General features: G+C 46.6%; 1 protein-coding gene across 1 annotated transcript in view; it reads right to left on the bottom strand.

Annotated features, from left to right (window-relative positions):
• The window catches only part of LOC108932594 (thyroid adenoma-associated protein homolog), a 34,158-nt gene that overhangs the window by 2,643 nt on the left and 8,014 nt on the right, over positions 1 to 23,501 (bottom strand). The window contains exons 11-30 of the mRNA XM_018749128.2: positions 22,750 to 22,947; positions 21,666 to 22,392; positions 17,653 to 17,805; positions 16,151 to 16,260; positions 15,750 to 15,910; positions 15,540 to 15,661; positions 15,253 to 15,414; positions 14,746 to 14,894; positions 10,515 to 10,652; positions 10,300 to 10,404; positions 9,747 to 9,947; positions 9,324 to 9,474; positions 7,978 to 8,227; positions 7,654 to 7,890; positions 6,598 to 6,802; positions 5,704 to 5,919; positions 4,222 to 4,460; positions 3,553 to 3,723; positions 2,641 to 2,907; positions 1,745 to 1,947 (exon numbers count right to left, since the gene is read on the bottom strand). Coding sequence (XP_018604644.2) covers positions 1,745 to 1,947; positions 2,641 to 2,907; positions 3,553 to 3,723; positions 4,222 to 4,460; positions 5,704 to 5,919; positions 6,598 to 6,802; positions 7,654 to 7,890; positions 7,978 to 8,227; positions 9,324 to 9,474; positions 9,747 to 9,947; positions 10,300 to 10,404; positions 10,515 to 10,652; positions 14,746 to 14,894; positions 15,253 to 15,414; positions 15,540 to 15,661; positions 15,750 to 15,910; positions 16,151 to 16,260; positions 17,653 to 17,805; positions 21,666 to 22,392; positions 22,750 to 22,947 — 4,165 coding nt within the window. The remainder of the gene's footprint in view (positions 1 to 1,744; positions 1,948 to 2,640; positions 2,908 to 3,552; positions 3,724 to 4,221; positions 4,461 to 5,703; positions 5,920 to 6,597; positions 6,803 to 7,653; positions 7,891 to 7,977; positions 8,228 to 9,323; positions 9,475 to 9,746; positions 9,948 to 10,299; positions 10,405 to 10,514; positions 10,653 to 14,745; positions 14,895 to 15,252; positions 15,415 to 15,539; positions 15,662 to 15,749; positions 15,911 to 16,150; positions 16,261 to 17,652; positions 17,806 to 21,665; positions 22,393 to 22,749; positions 22,948 to 23,501) is intronic.

Raw genomic sequence — 23,501 nt, forward strand, 5'->3', positions numbered from 1 at the left:
ACTTTCCGGCCCCCACATAGAATGCCCTCCTGACCTCGGCTGCACCTTGATATTCCGTCCATGAAAACCACAAACAGGAATGGGGTCAAGGCACAACCTTGGCGGAGTCCAATACCCACACTGAACAGGTTTGACTTAATGCCAAGTATGCGGACACAGCACCTTTCCAGCACCCTGGCAAAGACTTTCCCAGGGAGGCCGAGAAGTGTGATACCCCAATAGTTGGCACACACTCTCTGGTCCCCTTTCTTAAGAAAGGGACCACCACCCCAGTTTGCCAATCCAAAGGCACTGTCCCCAAGGTCCATGCAACATTGCAGAGGCATGTCAGCCATGACAACCCCACAACATCCAAGGCCTTAAGCAATTCTGGGCAAATCTCATCTACCACCGGTGCTTTGCCATTATGAAGCTTTCCAATAACCTCAGTGACTTCCACGAGGGACATGGACTCTGATACCCCAGAACGCTCTGGCCCTGACTCCTGTAAGGGAGGCATATCGCTCAGGTTTAGGAGTTTTTTGAAGTGCTCCTTCCACCTCCCAACAATGTCCTCATTTGAGGTCAGAGTTTTGCCACCTTTGTCATGTACAGCTTGAGTGAAGCTCCTCCGACCCTTCCTGAGTTGCCGGATGGTTTGAGGCCAACCAAAAGTCATTTTCCATAGCCTCTCCAAACTCCTCCCATGCTCTGAATTTTGCTTCTGGAACCGCAGCCTCTGCTGCCTTTTTTGCATTCCGGTACCTGTCTGCTGAGTCAGGAGTCCCCAAAGCCAATCAGGCCCTAAAGGCCTCCTTCTTCAGCTTGAAGGCTTCCCTCACCACCGGTGTCCACCAGTGGGTTCTTGGGTTGCTGCCATGACTGGCACCAACAAGCTTTTGGCCACAGCTGTGCCTGGCTGCTTCCACAATGGAGGTTTTGAACAGGGTCCATTCAAATTCTATGTTCCCTACCTCCTCCAGGACATGTGAAAAGTTCTCATGGAGGTAGGAGTTAAAATCATTCCAGACAGGGTCCTCCGACAGTCATTCCCAGCATACCCTCACTATGTGCTTGGGTCTACCGGGTCTGTCCGTCAGTTTTCCCCACCATCTGATCCAGCTCACACAACATAAGGCCTCAAATCAGATGAAACTACTATAAAGTCAATCATTGACCTTTGGCCCGAGGAGTTCTGGTATTAAGTACACTTATGAGCATCCCTGTGCTTGAACATGGTGTTTGTTACAAACAAACCATGGCTAGCACAAAAGTCCAATAACATTTCACCATTCGGGTTTAGATCAGGAAAGCCGTTCCTCTCAATCAATCATCCCACTCCCGATTTCGTTGTCATTACCAACGTGAGCGTTGAAGTCTGCCAGCAGGACTATGGAGTCTGTAGGTGGGGCCCTGTCCAGAACCCCACTCACTCTCTCCAAGAAGGTCAAATACTCTGAGCTGTTGTTTGTTGCATAAGCACACACAACAGCCAAAGTTTTCCTCTCTGTGACTTTAAGTCACATTGAAGCGACCCTCTCCTCCAACAGAACAAACTCCAACTGTATGGCAGCCAGCCAGGGGCTTGTGAGTATCCCCACACCTGCCCGGCACCTCTCACCCTGTGCAACTCCTGTTACCCTTGCTTTTGTAATCAGTTGTTCACCTTTTGCAGTTGATTTGTAACGTGCAATCATACTTCACAAAATTTTGACTTAAACAAATGAGCACCTAATTAATTGATGATGAATGGGTTGCTTGTTACCTGGGTTGAATGCTTTGCAGATGGCAATGTTTTCAAGTATTGGCTCAGTGTTCTCTCTGGCCCAGCGTGCCACCAAATCCCCGAGTTGGGCCGATTCCGGGACCTTCTCCACCAGCTTGAGCAGAAAGGGGAGCATGTACTCGGACATCGCTGCAGGTTCGCTGAATACATTGGCCTCATCCTTCTCGTATAGGCAGGACGGCCTGGCGAACCATCAGGTAGGCACAAGACAGCAATAGAAAAGTCCAAGTGTTGCGTGTTTCATGTATTAAAACACTAATAAGTGAGCAGGAGCAGTACAGTGACAAGACATTTTTGTGGAATCTACAGTCATACAAGAATAATTTAGTTTTTATTTTAACACCCTTACATCTGGCACAGTTAGTTCAGCTCATGCTGTGTTCTCACCCTCTATGAGCCAATGGTTGTTACTTTCATCTGTTATATCAGCCCCATCTGAAGTTTCCAAACAACACCTACTTGTTCAGTGAGCGCAAATTCACTTGTATTGTTTTCATCGATTTTGCTTGTCTTCAACAGTTGGTTTCTGGACTAAAGGTTCAAATAACATAAACATTGAGCATCTTTTGTGTGCATGTCTTGTTTGTGAGCCTTAAGCGTGTAGTTGTCTAACCCTAACCCTCATTGGGTTAGGCTCCGGTTCCCCGCAAGCCCGTATGGGACAAGCGGTTCAGACAATATGTATGTGTAGTTGTCAATTTTGGGGCTTGAGAATGGATGAAAAAAAAATTGCCATTGAAACTAAAGATAGTTGTCTTTGATTTAGGACCTTGCTAGAACAAATAACCTTCGAAAGATGAGGCAGGCTTACTGACCAAACACTTGAGAGACATGGAGAAATGCTAATGATCATAAAACTGATGCGAGACACTCACTCTGTGCACTGTGCATCCCTCAGTACGGGATCCAGGTCAGCCTCCGGCAGGTGATGCAGCAAGATCTCCAGGGTGTATGGACTGTCCCAGAATTCCTCCAGCAGCAGATCGAGAAGGAACAGAAGGCAACGGTTCACCTGCGTCAGGAAACAGTGTCCCCCTGTGCTGCCTGTCCTGGCACGAGCCAGTGCAGAGGTGAAGCCGGCCACCTCTGTCCTCACCTGCAGGTTGTCGTCTTTCAGCAGGTAGATTCCAGTGCCAATGAGCCTGAATAAACCACAGGTAAGAAATGATGGTTCCTTCTTTGAAGAGAAACTCAACTTTGTTTGACTTTGTTTCACTTTGTTTGCTTCATTATCCATACCATCAATAAAAGTGCTCACAATTTTCTGGGTAGGATATATAACAGTCTTGGACATGGTTATAAGAAACAAAAATATGCTGTACAACTTTTAACATTTTCAATACTTTTGAGCTGTTTTAAAATTAAACATTAGATCTATGCAGTGCCGGATGCCTCCTCTGTTCGGTTGGGTTAGAACATGGAACTGCAAGCGACATTTGCTCCATAACAATTCAATTCAATTTATTTTTATAGAGCGCTCTTCTCACAGAGTGACACAGACACATTTTTGAAAATAGACAAGTTAAGGAAGTACAATAAATAAATTAGCAAAACAAACTCATGTGTTCATAACACAAAAATTGTCTTTGCTTAAATTAAATCAAAACAGCTTTTGGATAAAACTACATAACTAAAAGTGGTTGGGATTATACAGGCATCAAGTTTGTGACATTTACACATACCTTACTGAGACATCATGAAACCTTAAGCAAATATTATTTGTTAAGGTGAAGTGTGAGACAGTACATGCAGTTTGCTCCAATTCACAGATTGTGCAGTAATGTTACCTGACGCTCAGGGCTGAGTCAGCGTTGCGGCCCTTTGGAGGTGGGCTCAACAGGAGGACCCCTGCCAAGCGCAGCGCCTGCGCACAAGCTAGTCTCAGGACCGTAGGGGCCTCAGGGACCTTGTGTATTTCCAGTAAGCGGCACCAGCGATCAATCAGCAGAGACTCAGCTCTGAGAGGGGAGGAAGGAAAGGGCTGTTACGATTATCTGCATGTTACAACTTTACAGTACACCTCATTGCCAGTTCATTTGAATTTCACGCTTATCACAAGGTTCTTATGGCTGCTGTGAAAATTTTGCTGTGAGGGGTTTGCTGGAAAAGTGGTTGGAGCTGCCTACTTGAACTCAAAGGTCCCAGGCTGAATTCCTGCTTCTTGTTGTGGTATCCCTGAGCAAGGTACTTAGGCTAAACTGACAGTTTAAAAAACCAGCTGTATAAATGGGTAAATGATCGTAAGCAGCTTAGCATTTAAAGTTACTTCTGAGAAAAAAAGTCTTCTATATGAGTGTAAATGGGATTTGCTACCTGCCACAGACAGCTGTAGCCAATATATGAGTGTGATGTGGAGTTGCTTCAGTTACAAGACCACCACAATAATAAAGCTTTTAAATGTTTTTATAGATGTCTGAATGGGACCTGCTCATAACCAAGAGGCATCTCAGGCTCACCTGAGGGGCAGCAGCAGGCTCAGCACCTGCAGGGCCTGGGAGAGGAGCTCAGGGCCCCACATGCCACTCTCCAGGACCACTAGCAGCAGCTCTGCATGCTCCCCTGAGGATGGCTGTTGGGGTGGAGCATAGGGGAAGTGGAGATCAGCATCGCTGGGGGTCATCACAGCCAGCAGCGCTGCCAAGTACATCTTTCTGTACTCCACACTCCCGTCCAAAAGCGCTGCCTTCAGGCTGGCCTACAAAATATAATTGGGGCTCTTTTAGGTGACTGATCATGGAAAGAATGTAGCTGAAATTCAGTGTACACAGTGATATAGCACAACACAACATTAATGACATTTTAATATCTGATTTTTCACATTTCTCTGCCTCACCTTCCAACTCCTGCAAGCACCTGAGGCACATTTAATTTCATCTAATGCTGGAAATACTCATGTCATTGAAATTACAGTAAGTACAACTGACCATAACATTTTAATTAGTACACTTGAATATGTGGTTGGATTATCTGGCCCTCCTCTTAAGTGGTTCAGTTTGCACTTTTCAAATCAAAAATTTGTGCAGAAATCTGATGATAGAGTACTATCATTTTTGTCTATGGTCCAATATGGTATGCTTCAGGGTTCAGTATTGGGTCCATTATTGTTCTTGCTCTATACACTACTTTTGGGGAATATAATTCCAAACATAATATTAGCTTTCTTTTCTGTATTGACAACAGACAGTTCAATAACATCTATTTGCAGTTTTGCTTTACTCTCCTCCATTGCTGGCTGGCTGCTTCATAAACACTTAATCGTCACCCTGTCACATTAAAGTACGTCGGTGCTGACTGTATTTCATTCATTTGTTGACATAACTATACTTTTTTAAAAAATCTTGTAAATTTGCATTGTATGTGTTGGCCAGTCATTTGTCTTTGGTTTGCCATTTGTTTTATCTGCAATCTGTGAACATGCCCCAAGATGTCCTCACGATACAGTGTTATATAGAAAGAAATTGTATGGTATTGTACTGGACTGCCAATAATTTCTAGTATTTAGTCTGACTAGACTACGGCTGCACAATTACTGGTCATAAACAGAGTGCTTATAAATGGCCATGTCTAAGATTAAAAATATTACTGAAGAACAAAATGTTTTTCAACTTTTTGCTACTGAGCATAGCCTTTCATTCAATTAGCTTTTTACTGTTATTCCATCAGAAAAACCACAAGTCTTAAATCAAATTTTTACTGAAGGAAAGGAAATCCTATCTTTGTTTCAGTCAGCAAAGTCTTCCTGATTAGTTTTCAGAAATCAAATGCTGAAATCACAAAACACCTATTTTTGTGAGAGAGATCCAAAACTGTATTTCCCCACGCAGCTTCAACAAATCTTGAAGGCTTACATTTCCTTGTATTGTTTTCTGCCAAAGCAAAAAGTTTCTGTAAAAATAAATTACTTTTCCATTATATGCGAACCTTGAAGAACATATTACCTTGAGGGCTTTTTGTAGCACCTGCTGCATGGTGGTACCTCTCCAGCAGTCACCCTCTGCTGCCCATCTAACCAAGGACAGCTGCACACTGGCGCCCTCTATTGGCAAGTTCTCCCACAGCTTCACGGCACATTGGGGTTCGTCGAGCTTCGTTGCTTCTTCACACACAAAGCGGACAGCATTTTCACAGAAGCAAGCTGAACCTACCTGTGAGAACTGTAAAGTTTCTGCAGTTTGAATCTCCAGGGAGATGACAGCATTGGACCCTTTAGGAATTCCCTACAACTGTTCCAGTACAAATAAGCTGATACCATAGTGGCTGGATCTAAAGGTTGCATGTTCGATCCCCACCCCTGGCTGTAGTACCCTTAAGCAAGGTACTTACCCTAAATTGCTCCAGTAAAGTTACCCAGCTGTATTAAATGGGTAAATAAGTGTAAGTATCTTAGCATGGTAAGTTGCTTTGGAGAAAAGTGTGAGCTAAATGAATAAACATAAATCCCTGCTTCCATCAATAGACTAGTTATTTTATTTATTTTATTCATTTAGCTGATGCTTTCCTCTGTCGCAAGATTTTCTAAACAGCAGGGTAATTTTTACTCAAGCAGTTCAGAGTAAGTACTTTGCTCAAGGGTTTGAAAGCAAGAGGTAGGACTGAGACAGTAAGTAGTTTGGTAGTAGCAGTAGTCTCAGTTTGGTGAGAATTCCAACCTAATTGATCATATACATGTTCACATATTCATTTAAAATCAAACACAATAAAATACTTCATATGCTAACCATAAAGAGTACAATTATTCATCAACAACCACTGTAGGCTGAGATCATAAACTATTTTTTAACTGCTCATGTTAAATGGTCTGAAGTGAGGTGTGATCTGCAGAACCAATGTACCAGGGGCTCTTGAGTGTGGCTCTGCAGCTGTAGGAGCAGCTCAGTTTGCAGCGAGTGCAGGAAGCTGTGGCTGCAGAAGCGGGTAGCCAGCATCACCACCTCCAGGTATGCTGATCGGACCAAGGGGCACAGCTGTGCTGGAGTCGCCAGCCATTGCCTGGTCTCTATGTGTGCCACCACTTGGCGCAGGACTTGCTGGTCATCACTGCAAACACAAGATACTGTTGCACACTGAAGGTAACATTCATGCACGCTAAATGCCCGAGCTAGACCTTTTACCATGTGGTCATCCACGGACATGGTATGAAGGTTACAGATCTCTGTCCAGATGGTAACTGACTCAAAGATGAGGACAAATCCTTTTATTGTAGCCCTGAGCAAGGTGTTCACCAAGAAAAAAATCCAGTTGTACAAATGGTAAACATGGAATAATGACAATTTTTGGGGTCTACATCCTTGCATAACTGAACGAATGGGGAAAGGGGTATCTGTTCATGCTACTGAACACCAATTCCCATTTCCACATAATGTATGTGTTTTTTCAGTCACTTTGACATAATAGTAATCTTGTTATACACAAATGTTTTCTAAAAAACTAATTTTAAAATTTTGTATTAAGAGTGGTAGGCTTGCAACTTGAAATACTGAAATAAACTTATTTAACAAACTGCGTTCCATTTAGTCCTTCGATTGGGGAGAAAAATTCCCAGTGATCGTAGTGACAGGAGAAGGCAGGTGCAAAGCATACAATTCCTTCTAGTTCTGCATCTATAAATTTTTTTATTCTGTGTATTGAGAGTTTTATGTTTGAAAATCACTATAAAACGTAAAATTAAGGGATTAAAAAACAATTTGGGTTTAATTTTGCCAATTAGTCAACAACTTTCTTTCAATTTCTTTTTCAAAAATTGTAGAAGAAATAATATCTTGATTCAGACTGCCCAGTCATTCAAATATCCGGTCAACCGAGGTCCTATCATGCATGGATGAACTTCAATAACAACAACAACAACAATAATAATAATGTTTTTTCCATTCCTTTCCCATCTCCCCTACCTGATGGTGTTTAGAGCTCTGTCCAGGAGAGCTCTCATCTGCAATAACTGTCCATGAAGGAGGTTGTGACAGCAAGAGTCTTCTGGGCCACACAGTTCTCTAGCCAGCTGCAAAATAACCTCCATGTACTCCGCTGGTGGTGTCATGGCAACCAAGGCTTTGGATGCCATCACTCTGACGTTGAAGATTGGGCTGCCAGCAAGCTGGAGCAGAGACTCTTGGAATGATGAAAGAAACCTGGGGGGAAAAGTCACCTTAACACTACATGAGACCAGAGGTTTAGCTTGCAGTCTGAACTCAGCAGTCCAATGTAAGCTGTCTTACTGGGTCTCCTCGCTGACCCCTGACTGCAGTTTGGCCAGAAGGGTCAGCACCGGAAACAAGGAGGGGTGCAGGCGCAAGCGGGCGTCCCCCAAGTGACCCTGCAGCTCACTGGCAGCACTCCGCAGCTCCTTCAGGAGGAAGGGCTGCAGGGTGGGGTAGTGGGAAAAGAAGGCACATGGTGACATCCTGTGATGCGTGGACCCATCATCGCCTCCCAGGCATGGACCCAACAGCCGAGAACAAAGGGAGCCTAGGAAAGGCAGCAAAAACTGGGTAACGTACAGTACAGAAGCTGAAAGCCACAAGAGCCATGGTTTGGTTGCATTTCAATGGGAGTTGACAGCATCACGGCAGCTGCAAGTCCCTCCAAGGGCCACGCCTTGGACTGTTTCCTCAAAGCACAATCTCATCTGCCACAGGCAATGGGTCTTACCATACTGAGTAAAGAAACCAGATGCTGTACATCATTACACTGAGTGCTCAACTTAACATAGCTGGGACCAGAAATCTGCTCGTAACCTGATCTATTTGTAAATCCAACAGCTACATTACAACCAGTAAAAGCTTAACATAGATATCTCCATTTATTCAGTCTGGACTGGAGTTTATAAGAATTCCAGGTAAAGCTTTAATAAATTCAAAATTCACTGCAAGACTAGTTTTTTCTACTTTCATGAACCACTCGTCCTGTGCAGAGTTACTATGCTTTAGAGCCTTTCCTGAGATTAACTCATATGTATGTTTGTCAGCATTTGGTCACTTTCACTCTGCTTTATTCCTTACACTGTCAACAAAAGTGCAATAACGACGACATACCTCGAGTTCCCTACTGTGTACCTTCTGTAAAACTCCTAGATACAGCTACAATAAATAAATATAAACTAACACTTTTTTCTTTTATTAACTTTAAGCTGCACTGAAATGCAATTTAAATTAAAAATAAATGTAAGGTTCCTCAAAATTCCAATTTAATGCTTTTTGACCAATTCAGCCCACAATACACATTGTGTCATCTTGTTATTGACCACGGATACTCACAAACACCAGACAGAAGTTGCAGACACAGTGAAAGTGACTTGAAGATTTACCCAGTCTCACACTATTATTCTGGTTGGGTGCCTTTTTCTGCCAACTAGTGTGTGTGTACTAGGCTGGATGCAAAAACACACGTGACATTCGCTTGGCAACAAACATTTTTTTAGGGACAAATGAAGATAACAATAAAGCGAAAAATGTTTGTATCTTCAAAAATTTGTAACTCAAAACATCTGTAACTTGAGGAACCACTATATAGCCCTGATATCCTTAGATACCCTTGCGGTGGTGTGTGGAGCCAGGACTCTTACTGTAGAGCTGCAGTGCTGCATTCCTCATGGCCCAGTAGGGGGAGCTCAGGAGCTTAAGGGATAGGATGGTTACAGCCGCAGCGTACTGGAGCATGGCCATGCCCAGGGCAGAGCCTCGAACAAGCGCCTGAAGCGTGTGCACTGCACATACCTGACAGAAGGGGCAGAAGGCACAACCAAAGCCATTGTCACAGACCTATACAAGGCATGCAAGATGTGATCCAAATGAGACACGACTGCCGTTCCTTTAAGCACTTTGAACACGATGCCTTAATCCTTCTATCCCCAAACTGTAAGTAATTAACATTATTATTAGTTATGTAATTTTAAAGGAGCCAACAGAGTTTAAGTGCTTTTACAGGAATGAGTGAGCGAGCGAGCGAGCGAGCATGGATACACGGTGTGTATCTGAGTGTACTGCACCTGCGGAAGGTCCAGCGTCTGGTCCCAGTCCTCAGGCAGGGGGCTACTGGCTGTGTCCATGAGGGTCCGCACGCAAAGTGCCAGCAGTGGCCTGGTCTTGTTGGTCTCCTCAGCCGCTACAATACCGAGGACGAGCATGGGCAGCCCTGCCGCCCGCCTGGTGATAGAGGCCGTGCTTGGGGACTGGAGAACTGACAGAGCCTGAGAATCAGGAGGGCAGAGATTGAGGGGTGTCAGGGAGCGATAAAGCCCTACCACTAGGTGTCATAAAATAACCAGGGAGAGTTGGGAGTCGTGTCCCTAGTATAGTGACAGCAGGGCACATAGTGGTCAGAGTTGTCACCTTGCACTTGAAGGAACCAGCATCAAATCCCAATTCCTGCTGTGGTAGCCTTGTTCAAAATACTTACCCTAAAATGATACCAGTAAAAATTACCCACCTGTATAAATGAATAAACTTTAAGCCATTAATACAATAAGTCACTTTGGAGAAAAGTGTCTGCTAAGCAAATTAATGTAAATGTGATGGGTCGTGATTCAGGGCCAGCCATACCTGCTCCAGCATGAGAGCTGGGATCTCCCGAAACTGGGGCTCTTGGCTACATAGCAAGGCAGCACAGAACCTTGCGAAACCCCCACAGCAGCCCTCCACTGCTCCCTGCCAGGGAAAAATACGGAACAAACCATCGGAGGGTGTTACACATACACACACTTTCCATGAGGATAGATCCTATTGCGGCTGTAACCAGAAAGGAATGTAATCCATACGCAGTGGCGACACTTAAGCAGGATGTCCCTGAATATCCCGGCTGCCCTTTTTAAATCGTCGGCAGTCAGGGGGCACTCTACCAGGGACGGCATTTCCAGGATCTTCCCAACCAGGCCACCAAGTAACATACCAATCTCCTATCAACAAACAAAAGTAAAGCACTCATCAGAAACAAGAGCCTTCACTCTTGGGTTGTGTTTGAGGAAAATTTCTATTTTTGGTGTTTCTGTCCAAAAGTTGAGCAGCCCTTTGTAACTATTAATAAAGGAATTATGAAACATTTACTCATTTTGATGACACTTTGACTTTCAATTATTCATCCATTTTTACAGCTGGGTAATTTTAGTGGAGGAATTTAGGATAAGTACCTTGCTCAAGCGTACAACAGCTGGAGGTGGGACTTCAACTGGAGACCTTTGGGTCTAAAGGCAGCAATTCAAACTACTAGACTATCAGCTGCCCATTAGTGACCCAGTGTTGTCTTACACCCTCTAAAGAAGTTTATTCCTAATCACTGTCACAAGTACTTTTTTTGGCATTTATAGCACACACACATTTACCTCCCCTCCGCAAACCACCACCTTAACATGGTGGAGGGGTTTGAGTGCCTGAATGATCTCAGGAGCTATGTTGCTTGGGGCTATATGCCCCTGGTAGGGTCTCCCAAGGCAAACAGGTCCTGGGTGACAGACGAGACAAAGCGCGGTTCAAATTCCCTTTATGACTATTAAATCAAGGATCTCGTTCATCCCGCCCGGTATGGGGTCACCGGGGCCCCACCCTGGAGCCAGGCCTGGCGGGGGGGGCTCGCATGCGAACGCCTGGTGGTCAGGTCTATGCCCACGGGGCCTGGCCGGGCTTAGCCCGAAGCCAAGACGTGGAGCCGCTCTTCGGCAGGCTCGCCACCTGCCGGAGAGGACGTAAGGGGCCGGTGCATTGTGATTTGGGCGGTGGTCGGGGCCGAGTGCCCGGCCGACCCAAACCTCAGGCGCCAACTCTGGCTTTTGGGACTTGGAATGTCACCTCACTGGCAGGGAAGGAGCCTGAGCTAGTGCAGGAGGTTGAGAGATACCGTCTAGATATAGTCGGGCTCACTTCCACTCACAGCTTGGGTTCTGGAACCACTCTTCTCGACCAAGGGTGGACTCTCCACTATTCTGGCGTTGCCCAGGGTGAGAGGCGGTGGGCGGGTGTGGGCTTATTAATAGCCCCCCAGTTCAGCCGCCATGTGTTGGCGTCTACCCCGGTGAACGAGAGGGTCGTCTCCCTGCGCCTTCGGGTCAGGGAACGGTCTCTCACTGTCGTTTGTGTTTGTGCGCCTAGCGGCAGTGCAGAGTACCCAGCCTTTTTAGAGTCCCTGGGGAGCGTGCTGGAAAGCGCTCCCACTGGGGACTCTGTCGTTCTACTGGGGGACTTTAACGCCCACGTGGGCAGCGACGGTGACACCTGGAGAGGCGTGACTGGGAGGAACGGCCTCCCTGATCTGAACCCGAGTGGTGAGTTGTTATTGGATTTCTGTGCTAGTCACGGTTTGTCCATAACAAACACCATGTTCATGCATAAGGGTGTCCATCAGTGCACTTGGCACCAGGACACCCTAGGTCGGAGGTCGATGATCGACTTTGTAGTCATTTCTTATGCTCTTCGGCCATATGTCTTGGACACTCGGGTGAAGAGGGGCTGAGCTGTCAACTGATCACCACCGGGTGGTGAGATGGATTCGATGGCGGGGGAAAAAGCTGGACAGACCTGGCAGGACCAAACGCATAGCGAGGGTCTGTTGGGAACGTTTGGCGGAGGCCCCTGTCAGAGAGGTCTTCAACTCCCACCTCCGACAGAGCTTCAACCAGGTCCCGAGGGAGACTGGGGACATTGAGTCCGAATGGCCTACGTTCCACACCTCCATTCTCGGGGCGGCGGTTCAGAGCTGCGGCCATAAAGTCTCCGGCGCCTGTCGCGGCGGCAATCCCCGAACACGGTGGTGGACACCGGAGGTAAGGGATGCCGTCAAGCTGAAGAAGGAGTTCTATTGGGCCTGGCTGGCTCATGGGAGTCCTGAAGCAGCTGACGGGTACCGGCGGGCCAGACGGAACGTGGCTCTGGCAGTCACCGCGGCAAAAACTCGAGCATGGGAGGAGTTCGGTGAGGCCATGGAGGAAGACTTTCGGTCGGCCTCAAAGAGATTCTGGCATACCGTCCGGCGACTCAGAAGGGGGAAGCAGTGTTCCGCCAACACTGTTTACAGTGGAAGTGGTGCGCTGCTGACCTCAACTGAGGATGTCCTCGGGCAGTGGAAGGAGTACTTTGAGGATCTCCTCAATCCCTCCGACACGCCTTCCGTAGAGGAAGCTGAGGCTAGAGACTTGGAGGGGAACTCGTCCATTACCCTGGCTGAAGTTGCTGAGGTAGTCAAAAAATTCCAGCACTGGACCAGCTCTATACCCTCACTAGGGTGTTGGAGGGTTCATGGGAGTTTGCCCAACCAGTCCATATGTGTTTTGTGGACCCGGAGAAGGCATTCGACCGTGTCCCTCGTGGGATCCTGTGGGGGGTACTTCGGGATTATGGGGTTCAGGGCTCGCTGCTACGGGCTGTTCGTTCCCTGTATGACCGGAGCAGAAGCTTGGTTCGCATTGCCGGCAGTAAGTCAGACCTGTTCCCGGTGCATGTTGGACTCCGCCAGAACTGCCCTTTGTCACCGATTCTGTTCATTATCTTTATGGACAGAATTTCTAGGCGCAGCCAGGGAACGGAGGGTGTCTGTTTTGTGGCCGCAGGATCTCGTCTCTGCTTTTTGCCGACGACGTGGTCCTGTTGGCTTCATCGAATCAAGACTTGCAGCGTGCACTGGGGAGGTTTGCAGCCAAGTGTGAAGCAGCGGGGATGAGAATCGGGACCTCCAAATCCAAGGCCATGGTTCTCAGTCGGAAAAAGGTGGATTGCCCCCTCCGGGTTAGGGGGGAGTTGCTCCCTCAAGTGGAGGAGTTTAACTATCTCGGGGTCTTGTTCACGAGTGAGGGAAAAATGGAGCGGCAGGTTGACAGACGGATCGGTGCGGCGTCCGGAGTAATGCGGTCATTGTACCGGTCTATTGTGGTGAAGAAGGAGCTGAGTCGTAAGGCGAAGCTCTCAATTTACCGGTCGATCTACGTTCCTACCCTCACCTATGGTCATGAGCTCTGGATCATGACCGAAAGAATGAGATCGTGGATACAAGCGGCAGAAATTAGTTTCCTCCGCAGAGTGGCTGGGCGCACCCTTAGGGATAGGGTGAGGAGCTCAGTCACCCGGGAGGAGCTGAGAGTAGAGCCGCTGCTCCTCTGCATCGAGAGGAGCCAGTTGAGGTGGCTCGGGCATCTGTTCCGGATGCCTCCTGGACGCCTCCCTGGGGAGGTGTTCCGGGCATGTCCCACTGGGAGGAGGCCTCGGGGCAGACCCAGGACACGTTGGAGAGACCACGTCTCCCAGCTGGCCTGGGAACGCCTTGGGGTTCCCCCAGAGGAGCTGGAGGAGGTGTGCGGGGAGAGGTAAGTCTGGGGGGCTCTGCTTGGACTACTGCTCCCGCGACCCGGTCCCGGATAAGCGGAGGAAGATGGATGGATGGACACATTTACCTGAAATGATACCGCATATGTGTGTGCGTGCGCAAACTGCCAAGTGTGACATTTCATGCTCTTTACTATGGTCTTTTCCCTTCATTTCCTAGCAATTGTCCAGACTAGACTAGACCCATCACAGATGTAGAAGTGTAAAGAAAACTCACAAGTTCAACAAAACTGGCAATGATTATTGTTGTGTTCAGATGCCTGGCATGGAGAATGAAGCATGACGCCTTGCGGCAATCAAAGAAGCCATATTTAGGATAGATTACAGTTGTGATTAGGTCAGATCTGGCCAGAACACAACCTGAGGGTTAAAGCGGCTCATGGCATAACGGATCTGTGCACAAGATATTCCTGGTAATGTGAGATATTAATAGAAGGAAGACAAATTATCAGGTAAATGGTGCTAATTTCTTCCAATTCATTGCTGAGAACTCATCAGTGTGGAAAGTTCCATACCCTCATAGCAGGCTAAATACTTAACTGGCTTCTTTGTGTATTCAAGGCGACACAGACACACAGCAATTCTTTACAATATTTTTATGAACAAGTACTTTTACATTCCAGTTCCCTCCCTTATTAAATTCCAGTTCATTAATTCGCAATCTGGGAGTGACACATGGTGCACCTTGAAGGAGACCCAACAGCAGGTGAGGACTAGGCTGTGCTCCTCCAACAGCAGTACGCAGTCATCCTGCTCCCCCACAGCTCGGTCCCCGTCCTGAGCAATGAGGGAGCGGATGGCATTTCCCATTGCACAGAATGATGGAGAGGTTTCTGACAGAGAGACAACACTTTTACACTTATTCATTCAGATCAAGCTTTTCTACAAAGCGATACAATGCTACGCTACTTTCATCAAGTATTTTTACTATTTTACTTTAAAAAATATTTTTTAAAGAGCTATAATGAGTAACAAATGGTCTTAAAATATTGGATTCAAATAAAAATGAAATGAGAAAATATTAAAGAAAATTATCTGATATAATAAAAAACCTTTTAAAGACAACTAATGAAAATGCATAAATCATCACTTCAAAACGAGATAGTGCTGCTAATGGATAAATAACCTTAAGTAACTTAATGCACTGGAACATAAAAAAAAATGTGTTTTTCACATCAGAGGAGTGACCACCTTGCTTTTTGGAACAGCCAGCCGTGTCACCGTACAGGACACCCAGCAGCAGGAGCGCTATCCTCTCCAGTAGGCCAAGAAGTGCTCCTACCTCGCGGTGGCTCATTGCTACCCCCTGCTGTGCGTTCTCCAACAGGCACCTCTGCAGCGCACACAGGACACCTAAAAGTGGGAGTACAAACTCTTGCTGAGAACTTGAAGTTACTGTCTGGTGGTCAGAAGAGTAACACTCATGTCTGGCTGTACAAACTGTTCTTTACTGGAGGACAGCTGTTTGCGGCTCTCACCGTGTATCGGCGAAGTGCGGGCAGCCAGCAATAGGTCCGACCGTGCCGTCAGGTACTGCAGTTCCAGTTCCTGAAGTAGGCGTCCAACCACTGCACAACCCCCGTTGGCATGGTCCCATGTCCTTTGGAAGGGGACAGATTAAAGAAAGCAGGGCATCAGAACTGTTGTAAGGCCTGTTCCCCAGAGACCCTGGTTGGAACACTCCATACTTCTGGATGAGGACCTTGGCGAGGACAGCTCCAGCCTGAGCCTCCGGCACACGGGGGCTGCCCAGGAGCTTGTAGGCACGCTCCAGCAGTGCAGTCGTGAGGTCGTCTGGGAAATCCACGGGGAAGAACTGCAGGAGCAATCCAGCAGCCAGGTCCCTGATCTAGATGGGGATGTGAACACAATCGATCTTGTCAGTTACTGCAGTGCTCATTTGTTTAACAGTGCCACCCAAACAGGCTTGTTTATGTTTTAACCTTAAAACAGATAATGTTTCATTAGCACTCAAAATGACAGCAGCAAGGCACCTACTGTAACATGAACCAGCACCCCACTGGACTAGCTGCTCAGTAAGTGTCAGCAAGGGTTCAGCTGGTACAAAATGGTCCTCCAAGTCATTCACCTCATTTGTTCCATCTTCCAAGCAGCTAATAAGGACCATAAGTTTGGACTTTGAGAAGAAATCCCAGCATCCACTACGTCTTGCCCAGTTGATCAAAGCAGATATGTTTGCTGCAACACAACACAAACAAGGTAGTTCAGTGGTGGCAGTTAGAGCTATGATACTGGACCCCAGAGATGCACGTTTGAAACCGACCTCCTGCTGTAGAACTCTTCATCAAAATACTTACCCTGAATTGCTCTAGTAAAAATTACCTTGCTGTATAAATAATTGCAGGTAATTGCAAGTACAATCGTCGTGAATCGTCGATATTCTGAGTTTTATGCAGCTACTCGTATGATAAACATTGGTTCATATGGTGGAAAGAAACTAACTGTACTTAAGAATCACACGTCTGCATTTAAGTGTCTTTCTGCTAATGCAATGAACACATTGGATTTTCTATGAGATGTACGTCGCTTTGGAGAAAAGTGTCTGATAAATGAATAAATGTAAATGTAAGTCACTTCGGAGCAAAGTGTTAGCTGAAGAAAAATGTAAAGAGCTACAACAAATCTGCACCTGTTCAACAGTGGAACATACTGTAAAGACAAAAATAAAGCCTGAAAATATCCTGGTAAACTGCAATGAAAGTGAGGTAATGAGGATATGACATGAAAAAGAATAACTACAAAAAGGCAAGATTAAAAAAAAAAAAAAAAACAAAGACTGAGTCTAACACAGCAAGGTATTGTGACTATGTTACTATTTCGACCTATCTCGGTCCTTTCTCACAAGAAAAAATATGCTCATGACACATTACATGGTTTATCATTTTATTGGTGGCGGTTCCTGTTTTTCTGTTGAGTTTCTCAGTATTCAACCTTAATTTATTGTCCAGAATGATTCTACCTGTCAGACAACCACTAACATTGAGCCCTGTTACACATTTATTATTACGCTATTTAGCTGACACTTCACTCCAGAGGATCTTAGTGTTAGGTTACTTATCCGTTTTTACATCAGGGTAACAATGTATTACTTCAGGGTAAGTACCTTGATCAGCAGGAAATGGGATTGAATCCTGGGTCCTTTGAGGGTAAAGGTGGGGACTCTAAACACCCCGCCACCTGCTGTCTAAGACATAAGTGTAAGCTTAAGAGTAATAACATAAATAATTATAGTACCCAAAATGGAACCGTGGGGTTTAGCGCCAATATTGTTCCATTCAACTTAATATATGTTAGGATTTAAACTGAACACATCTATATACCAAGGTCAGATCTTAATATTTATGGTCCTGTAGGATCATGCCCAGTGGTTTTTCTGGCTCGCCTTTCAGCAGAACAGAAATGTTCTGGAATCTGGTCTTACGTTTACATTTACATTTATTATTTAGCAGACGCTTTTCTTCAAAGCGACGTATATTTCATAGAAAATATAATCTGTCCATTAAAAATTTGTCTTACAAGAAGACCTCACCATCATCCACATGGAACAAAAAACACCTTCCTACCACAGACCTGGCGGCTGGCCTTTCTTCCTGTTTGGGCTCCAGGTGTCTGTGCAGGTTTCCAGAACAGCATAAAGCAGCAGCAGGGCTGTCTTTTTCCTCTGGTAACTGTAGCCCGGTGCCAGGGAGCTGAAGGACAGCAGTGCCAACCAGTCCACAAAATCTACAACAGGGCCAACAGTCCTTCAGTCAACCCATAGTCAATCCACATGAGCAACGGGAGGAGAGGACTAGTCTACACACACCAAAAAAGATTTTACAGGTGCTGTGTAATGACGTGATCCAGCTTGGGAAAACAAAACCAAACCGCACCGTGTATTAATTACTAATTATAAATTTACTCATTCAATTAGTATTCCAATTTGTCACGTGTACATTGTTTGTAATAATCAGAATCAGAATCAGAACGAGCTTTATTGCCAAGTATGTTCGCACATACAAGGAATTTGTCTTGGTGACAGGAACTACCACAGCACAGACAGAATGACAGTGACAAGACACAGATGAGAAGATATATGTGAGCAAGGGATAAAAAATATTTAAAAAATATAAAGTACCCAATATACAAAAATAGTACAAAAATAGTCGCTAGATACAAATGCAAGGGAGTGTAAGAGAAATGTGATAAATAGTTATAAATATAAATAGTATTATGTATTGCACGGTTTACTCTCTAGGGGAGAGATTTAGGTGTTCATGAGGTAGATGGCCTGAGGAAAGAAACTTTTCTTATGCCTGGCTGTCCTGGTGCACAGTGCTCTGTAGCGCCGGCCAGATGGCAAGGGTTCGAAGAGGAAGTGGCCTGGATGTGAGGGGTCTAGAATGATTTTGCTCGCCCTTTTACTGACTCTGGACGAGTGCAGTTCTTGGAGAGCTGGGGGGGATGTGCCGATGATTCTTCCAGCAGTCCGAACTATCCGCTGCAGTCTTCTGATGTCTGACTTCGTAGCTGAGCCGAACCAGACAGTTATAGAGGTGCAGAGGACGGACTCAATGACTGCAGAGTAGAATTGCAGCAGTAGCTCCTGTGGCAGGTTGAACTTCCTCAGCTGACGAAGGAAGTACAACCTCTGCTGGGCCTTCTTCACGATGGAGTCCATGTGGGGCTCCCACTTCAGGTCCTGTGAGATGGTGGTGCCCAGGAACCTGAATGACTCCACTGTTGCCACAGTGCTGTTCATGATGGTGAGTGGGGATAATGCTGAGGTGTTTCTCCTGAAGTCTACGATCATCTCCACTGTTTTGAGCGTGTTCAGCTCCAGGTTGTTATGACTGCACCAGACAGCCAGCTCTTGGACCTCCTGTCTATAGGCAGACTCGTCGCCATTCCGGATGAGGCCGATGAGTGTGGTGTCGTCTGCAAACTTCAGGAGTTTGACAGAGGGGTCCTTCGCGGTGCAGTCGTTGGTGTACAGGGAGAAGAGCAGTGGGGAGAGCACACATCCCTGGGGGGCTCCAGTACTGATTGTGCGAGTTTCGGATGAGAATTTTCCCAGCCTCACTATCTGCTGCCTGTCTCTCAGAAAGTTGGTGATCCACTGACAGATGGAGGTGGGCACGGAGAGTTGGCTTAATTTGGACAGGAGGAGGTGTGGGATGATGGTGTTGAAGGCTGAGCTGAAGTCCACGAACAGGATTCTCGCATAAGTCCCTGGTTTGTCCAGATGTTGCAGAATGTAGTGCAGTCCCATGTTGACTGCATCATCCACAGACCTGTTTGCTCGGTAAGCAAACTGCAGGGGGTCCAGCAAGGGTCCAGTGATGTCTTTCAGGTAGTCCAACACCAGTTTTTCAAGTGACTTCATGACCACAGATGTTAAGGCGACAGGTCTGTAGTCATTAAGTCCTGTGATTTTGGGTTTCTTTGGGATGGGGATGATGGTGGAGCGTTTGAAGCAGGAAGGAACTTCGCACATCTCCAGTGATCTGTTGAAGATCTTTGTGAAGATAGGGGCCAGCTGGTCAGCACAGGTTTTTAGGCAGGCCGGTGAGACACCGTCTGGGCCTGGTGCTTTCCTTGTCTTCTGTTTGATGAAGACCCGACGCACCTCCTCTTCGCAGATCAAAGGTACAGGAGGGGGGGAGGTGGGGGTTACTTGAGTTGTTAAGTGATTGGTGGAGAGAGGGTCTGAATGGGTGTAGGGTGTGAGACAGGGTTTATCAAACCTGCAATAAAACTCATTCAGATCGTCGGCTAGTTGTTGAGTTGACACGGTGCCGGGGGGTGGTGTCTTGTAATTTGTGATGTCTTTCATGCCTTTCCACACCGACGCAGGATCGTTGGCTGAAAACTGTTTCTTCAGCTTTTCAGAGTAGTTTCTCTTAGCCACTCTGATCTCCTTTGCCATAGTGTTTTTGGCCTGTTTATACAAGACTCTGTCCCCGTTCTTGTAGGCGTCTTCTTTGGCCTGACGAAGCTGTCTGAGTTTTGCAGTGAACCACGGTTTGTCATTGTTGTATGTTAAACGAGTCCTGGTAGGGATGCACATATCCTCGCAGAAACTGACGTATGATGTTACAGAGTCTGTGAGCTCATCCAGATCGCTAGCAGCAGCCTCAAAAACACTCCAGTCAGTGCACTCGAAGCAGGCTTGTAAGTCCTGCTCTGCTTCCCCAGTCCATCTTTTAACAGTCCTTATTACAGGTTTAGCTGATTTCAGTTTCTGCCTGTAGGTCGGTATAAGATGAACCAGGCAGTGATCAGAGAGCCCCAAAGCTGCCCGTGGAACAGAGTGATATGCATCCTTTACTGTGGTGTAGCAGTGGTCCAAAATATTACTGTCTCTGGTGGGACATGTAATATGCTGTCTGTATTTTGGCAGTTCACGGGAGAGATTTGCTTTATTAAAGTCCCCGAGAATGATTATAACAGAGTCCGGGTGTTGTTGCTCTGTGTCAGTGATCTGGTCGCCCAGCTGTTGCAGCGCTGCGTTCACGCACGCTTGCGGTGGAATGTAAACACTTACGAGGATGAACGAGGAAAACTCCCGCGGCGAGTAGAAAGGCTTGCAGTTGATGAAGAGCGCTTCTAGGTCGGGACAGCACATCTTCTTCAACGCTGTCACATCTGTACACCACCTTTCGTTGATGTAGAAGCATGTCCCACCGCCACGTGATTTCCCCGCTGATTCCGCGTCGCGATCCGCTCTGAACAGCTGGAAGCCCGGCAGATGTAGCGCGCTGTCCGGGATGGCTTCATTCAGCCAGGTTTCCGTGAAGCACAGAGCAGCAGAGTTGAAAAAGTCCTTGTTTCTTTGGGACAGGAGGAAAAGTTCGTCCATTTTGTTGGGTAAGGAGCGGAGGTTCGCCAGATGAATACTAGGCAGCGCTGTTCTAAAGCCGCGCTTTCGGAGCTTGACAAGCGCGCCGGCTCGCTTTCCGCGCTTGCGCGTCTTGGAGCGCTTGGAACGCTTGAGCAGCGCCGCTGCACCTCCGACTACAATGTCCAGCAAAACGTCAGAATAGTCGAAAACCGGTAAAATGTCGGGTGGTGTGTACTGCCGAATGTTCAGCAGTTCTTCCCTGGTAAAGCTGATTGTCGGAGTATAACTAAAGACAGGGCAAACTAACAAAAACAGTAAAACAACTGTGGAGCTCCACACCGAGGCGGCCATCCGCGGCGCCATCATGCGTAATAGAATCAGTGTTTTTCCAACAGCTAATAAAACAAAACTTGTTTTTCCCCTTTATTCCCCCACATGCAGAGACTTTAAGGCAGGCAGAAAAAACATTTGATCATGAACCTTGCAATAACAGGATGCCACATTTTACGTGAATTTTTTTGGAACCCACTTGCCACACTACAGCAGGGTTTCACTGTATTTCATATTTAGAAATTATTTTGATAATTTTGTCATCCATTTATTGTGTGAATTTACCTGCACAGGGAAAAAAATCCCAATTCAGTGTCTCAAAAGCAATCAAAAATTCTAGGCTTCCTAAGTTTTGATAGTTGCTACCCAACACCCTCTCACAGCCACACAGACTCAGAAGTCCTCAAACCCCTGCTGTCCCCAGACTCACCAGCTCCTTGAATGAGCACAGGATTCGCCTCCATGCGTCCATCAGTGTGCTCTGTGGCCACTCTGCTCCTGTCCTGGAGACAGGCCAGGCAGCTATCCCGCACTCGCACCAGGAACTTCCTCACTGCTGCCTGAAGCTGCTGCCGGAAGGGGGAGGACTCGCTGTTGAGGTTGAAGGGCAGGAACTGCCTGAGCATGGTGAACTCCACTGGCGCTGGGGGCTCCCTGGTCTTAGGGCTGCAGCAGATAAGGTTCAGGGCAGCAAGTCGAACGCTGTCATCGAAGGAGCAGAGGGCCAGCCGGAGAGTCTCCCAGGATGACCTGTCCTCCAGGGGCCAGGAGCCACTCACTGCCCGCTGTACATTCATGAGGCAAGCCCAGGCACGGAGGTGTCCCGCTGCAGGTATGGAGAGCAAGGTCTGCAACAAACCGAAGGCAGCGGGAAAGGTGCGCAGCGTCCACGGCAGGAGGTGGTTGGAGGCATTGCTCTGCAAGAGGGTTGTTTTCGAGGTAAGGGCTTTGAGGAGCACAGGCTGCCACCGCTGGGCCCACTTCACTGCTAAATCCTGCTCTGAGGGAGGGGCTGTTTTGCAGGATGGGTCCCTGCAAAGTTCCATCCTCTGCTGCTGTATCAGGGACTTGTAGGTCTCTGAGGCACATGGTGACAAATTGTTAGCAGACAGGCACTTCAGAAGGTGATGGGGAAGCTCAGGAAACTGCTCAAGCACCTGGTGAGAAGACAAGAAGAACCTGAACTCCCAAGATATGATGAAGTCACTTTGTCTTTACCTCAGACTGGTGCATTGAAAAATAAATACTTTTCTCCACAGCAATTCATGATGTTAGGCTACCTACAGTTATTTATACATTTATAAAGCTGGGTAATTTTTACTGGAGCTATTCAGGGTAAGTAGTGTGCTCAAGACCACTACAGCAGGAAGAGGGATCTGAACCTGTGTCCTCTGAGTACAAAGGTGGTGGCTCTAAACACCACACCGCCTATTCTGTTCAATGTCTACAGGGAACAAGTTGCAGTAATGCACTGGCAGCTAAAATGATGCCTCAGTAACACTGCCCAGACTTACCACATTGGTACCAACATACGGGAGAAGTGCACACAGTGGGAAGTACTTGACTTTCGCCTCCCAGGGCAGAGCAGCAATGCGATTCAGTAGGGAAAAGTAGAGCCGCTTCTCTCCATCCTGAAAATGCTGCCATTCCAGCTCATAGATCTCCAAGAGGAGACGGAAAGAGCTGTGCACAAACTCGGCGACACCCTCTACCTGCAAGAGGAATGCCACAGAAACTGTCAGGAAACCACAGTGGAACCAACAGCCAACAGCTTCCAGGTAAAGGTTCCACAGTCAGTAGTGGACTTTACCATGTTCTACAGCAAGGAATCAACATAGAAATGATTCTGGAGCACGGGCTCCATTCACATACACATCCACAGTCCTTTATGTGAAACCCCTGTGGCCAGATGTGTTTCCATTTATTGCATAACACCCTTGGGGGAGGGCATAATCAAACACATTAATATTTCTGCAGCGAAATGACCGAATGAACATTCACACTAAGTGACACAAAGACCATATTACAGTTTATACTATATTGTAGTAAATAAAATAGTTGGATAAATACCGGCTGTAGATACTTCTTATTTCTAAGAAAAACGTTGAGTAAAACTTCAGACGTATACAGGATGAGACTGAGCTAAATACCTATACTTATACATGCCATAAATGTTCAGTACATCTGGTTACTTGAGCATCTTGAAGAAGAGGAAAACAATGTTGCTACCATCATCAGGTTTGTTTTTACAGGTCTGGCACCAAAC

Source organism: Scleropages formosus, chromosome 19 (genome assembly GCF_900964775.1).
Source record: "Scleropages formosus chromosome 19, fSclFor1.1, whole genome shotgun sequence".
Classification (NCBI taxonomy): domain Eukaryota; kingdom Metazoa; phylum Chordata; class Actinopteri; order Osteoglossiformes; family Osteoglossidae; genus Scleropages; species Scleropages formosus.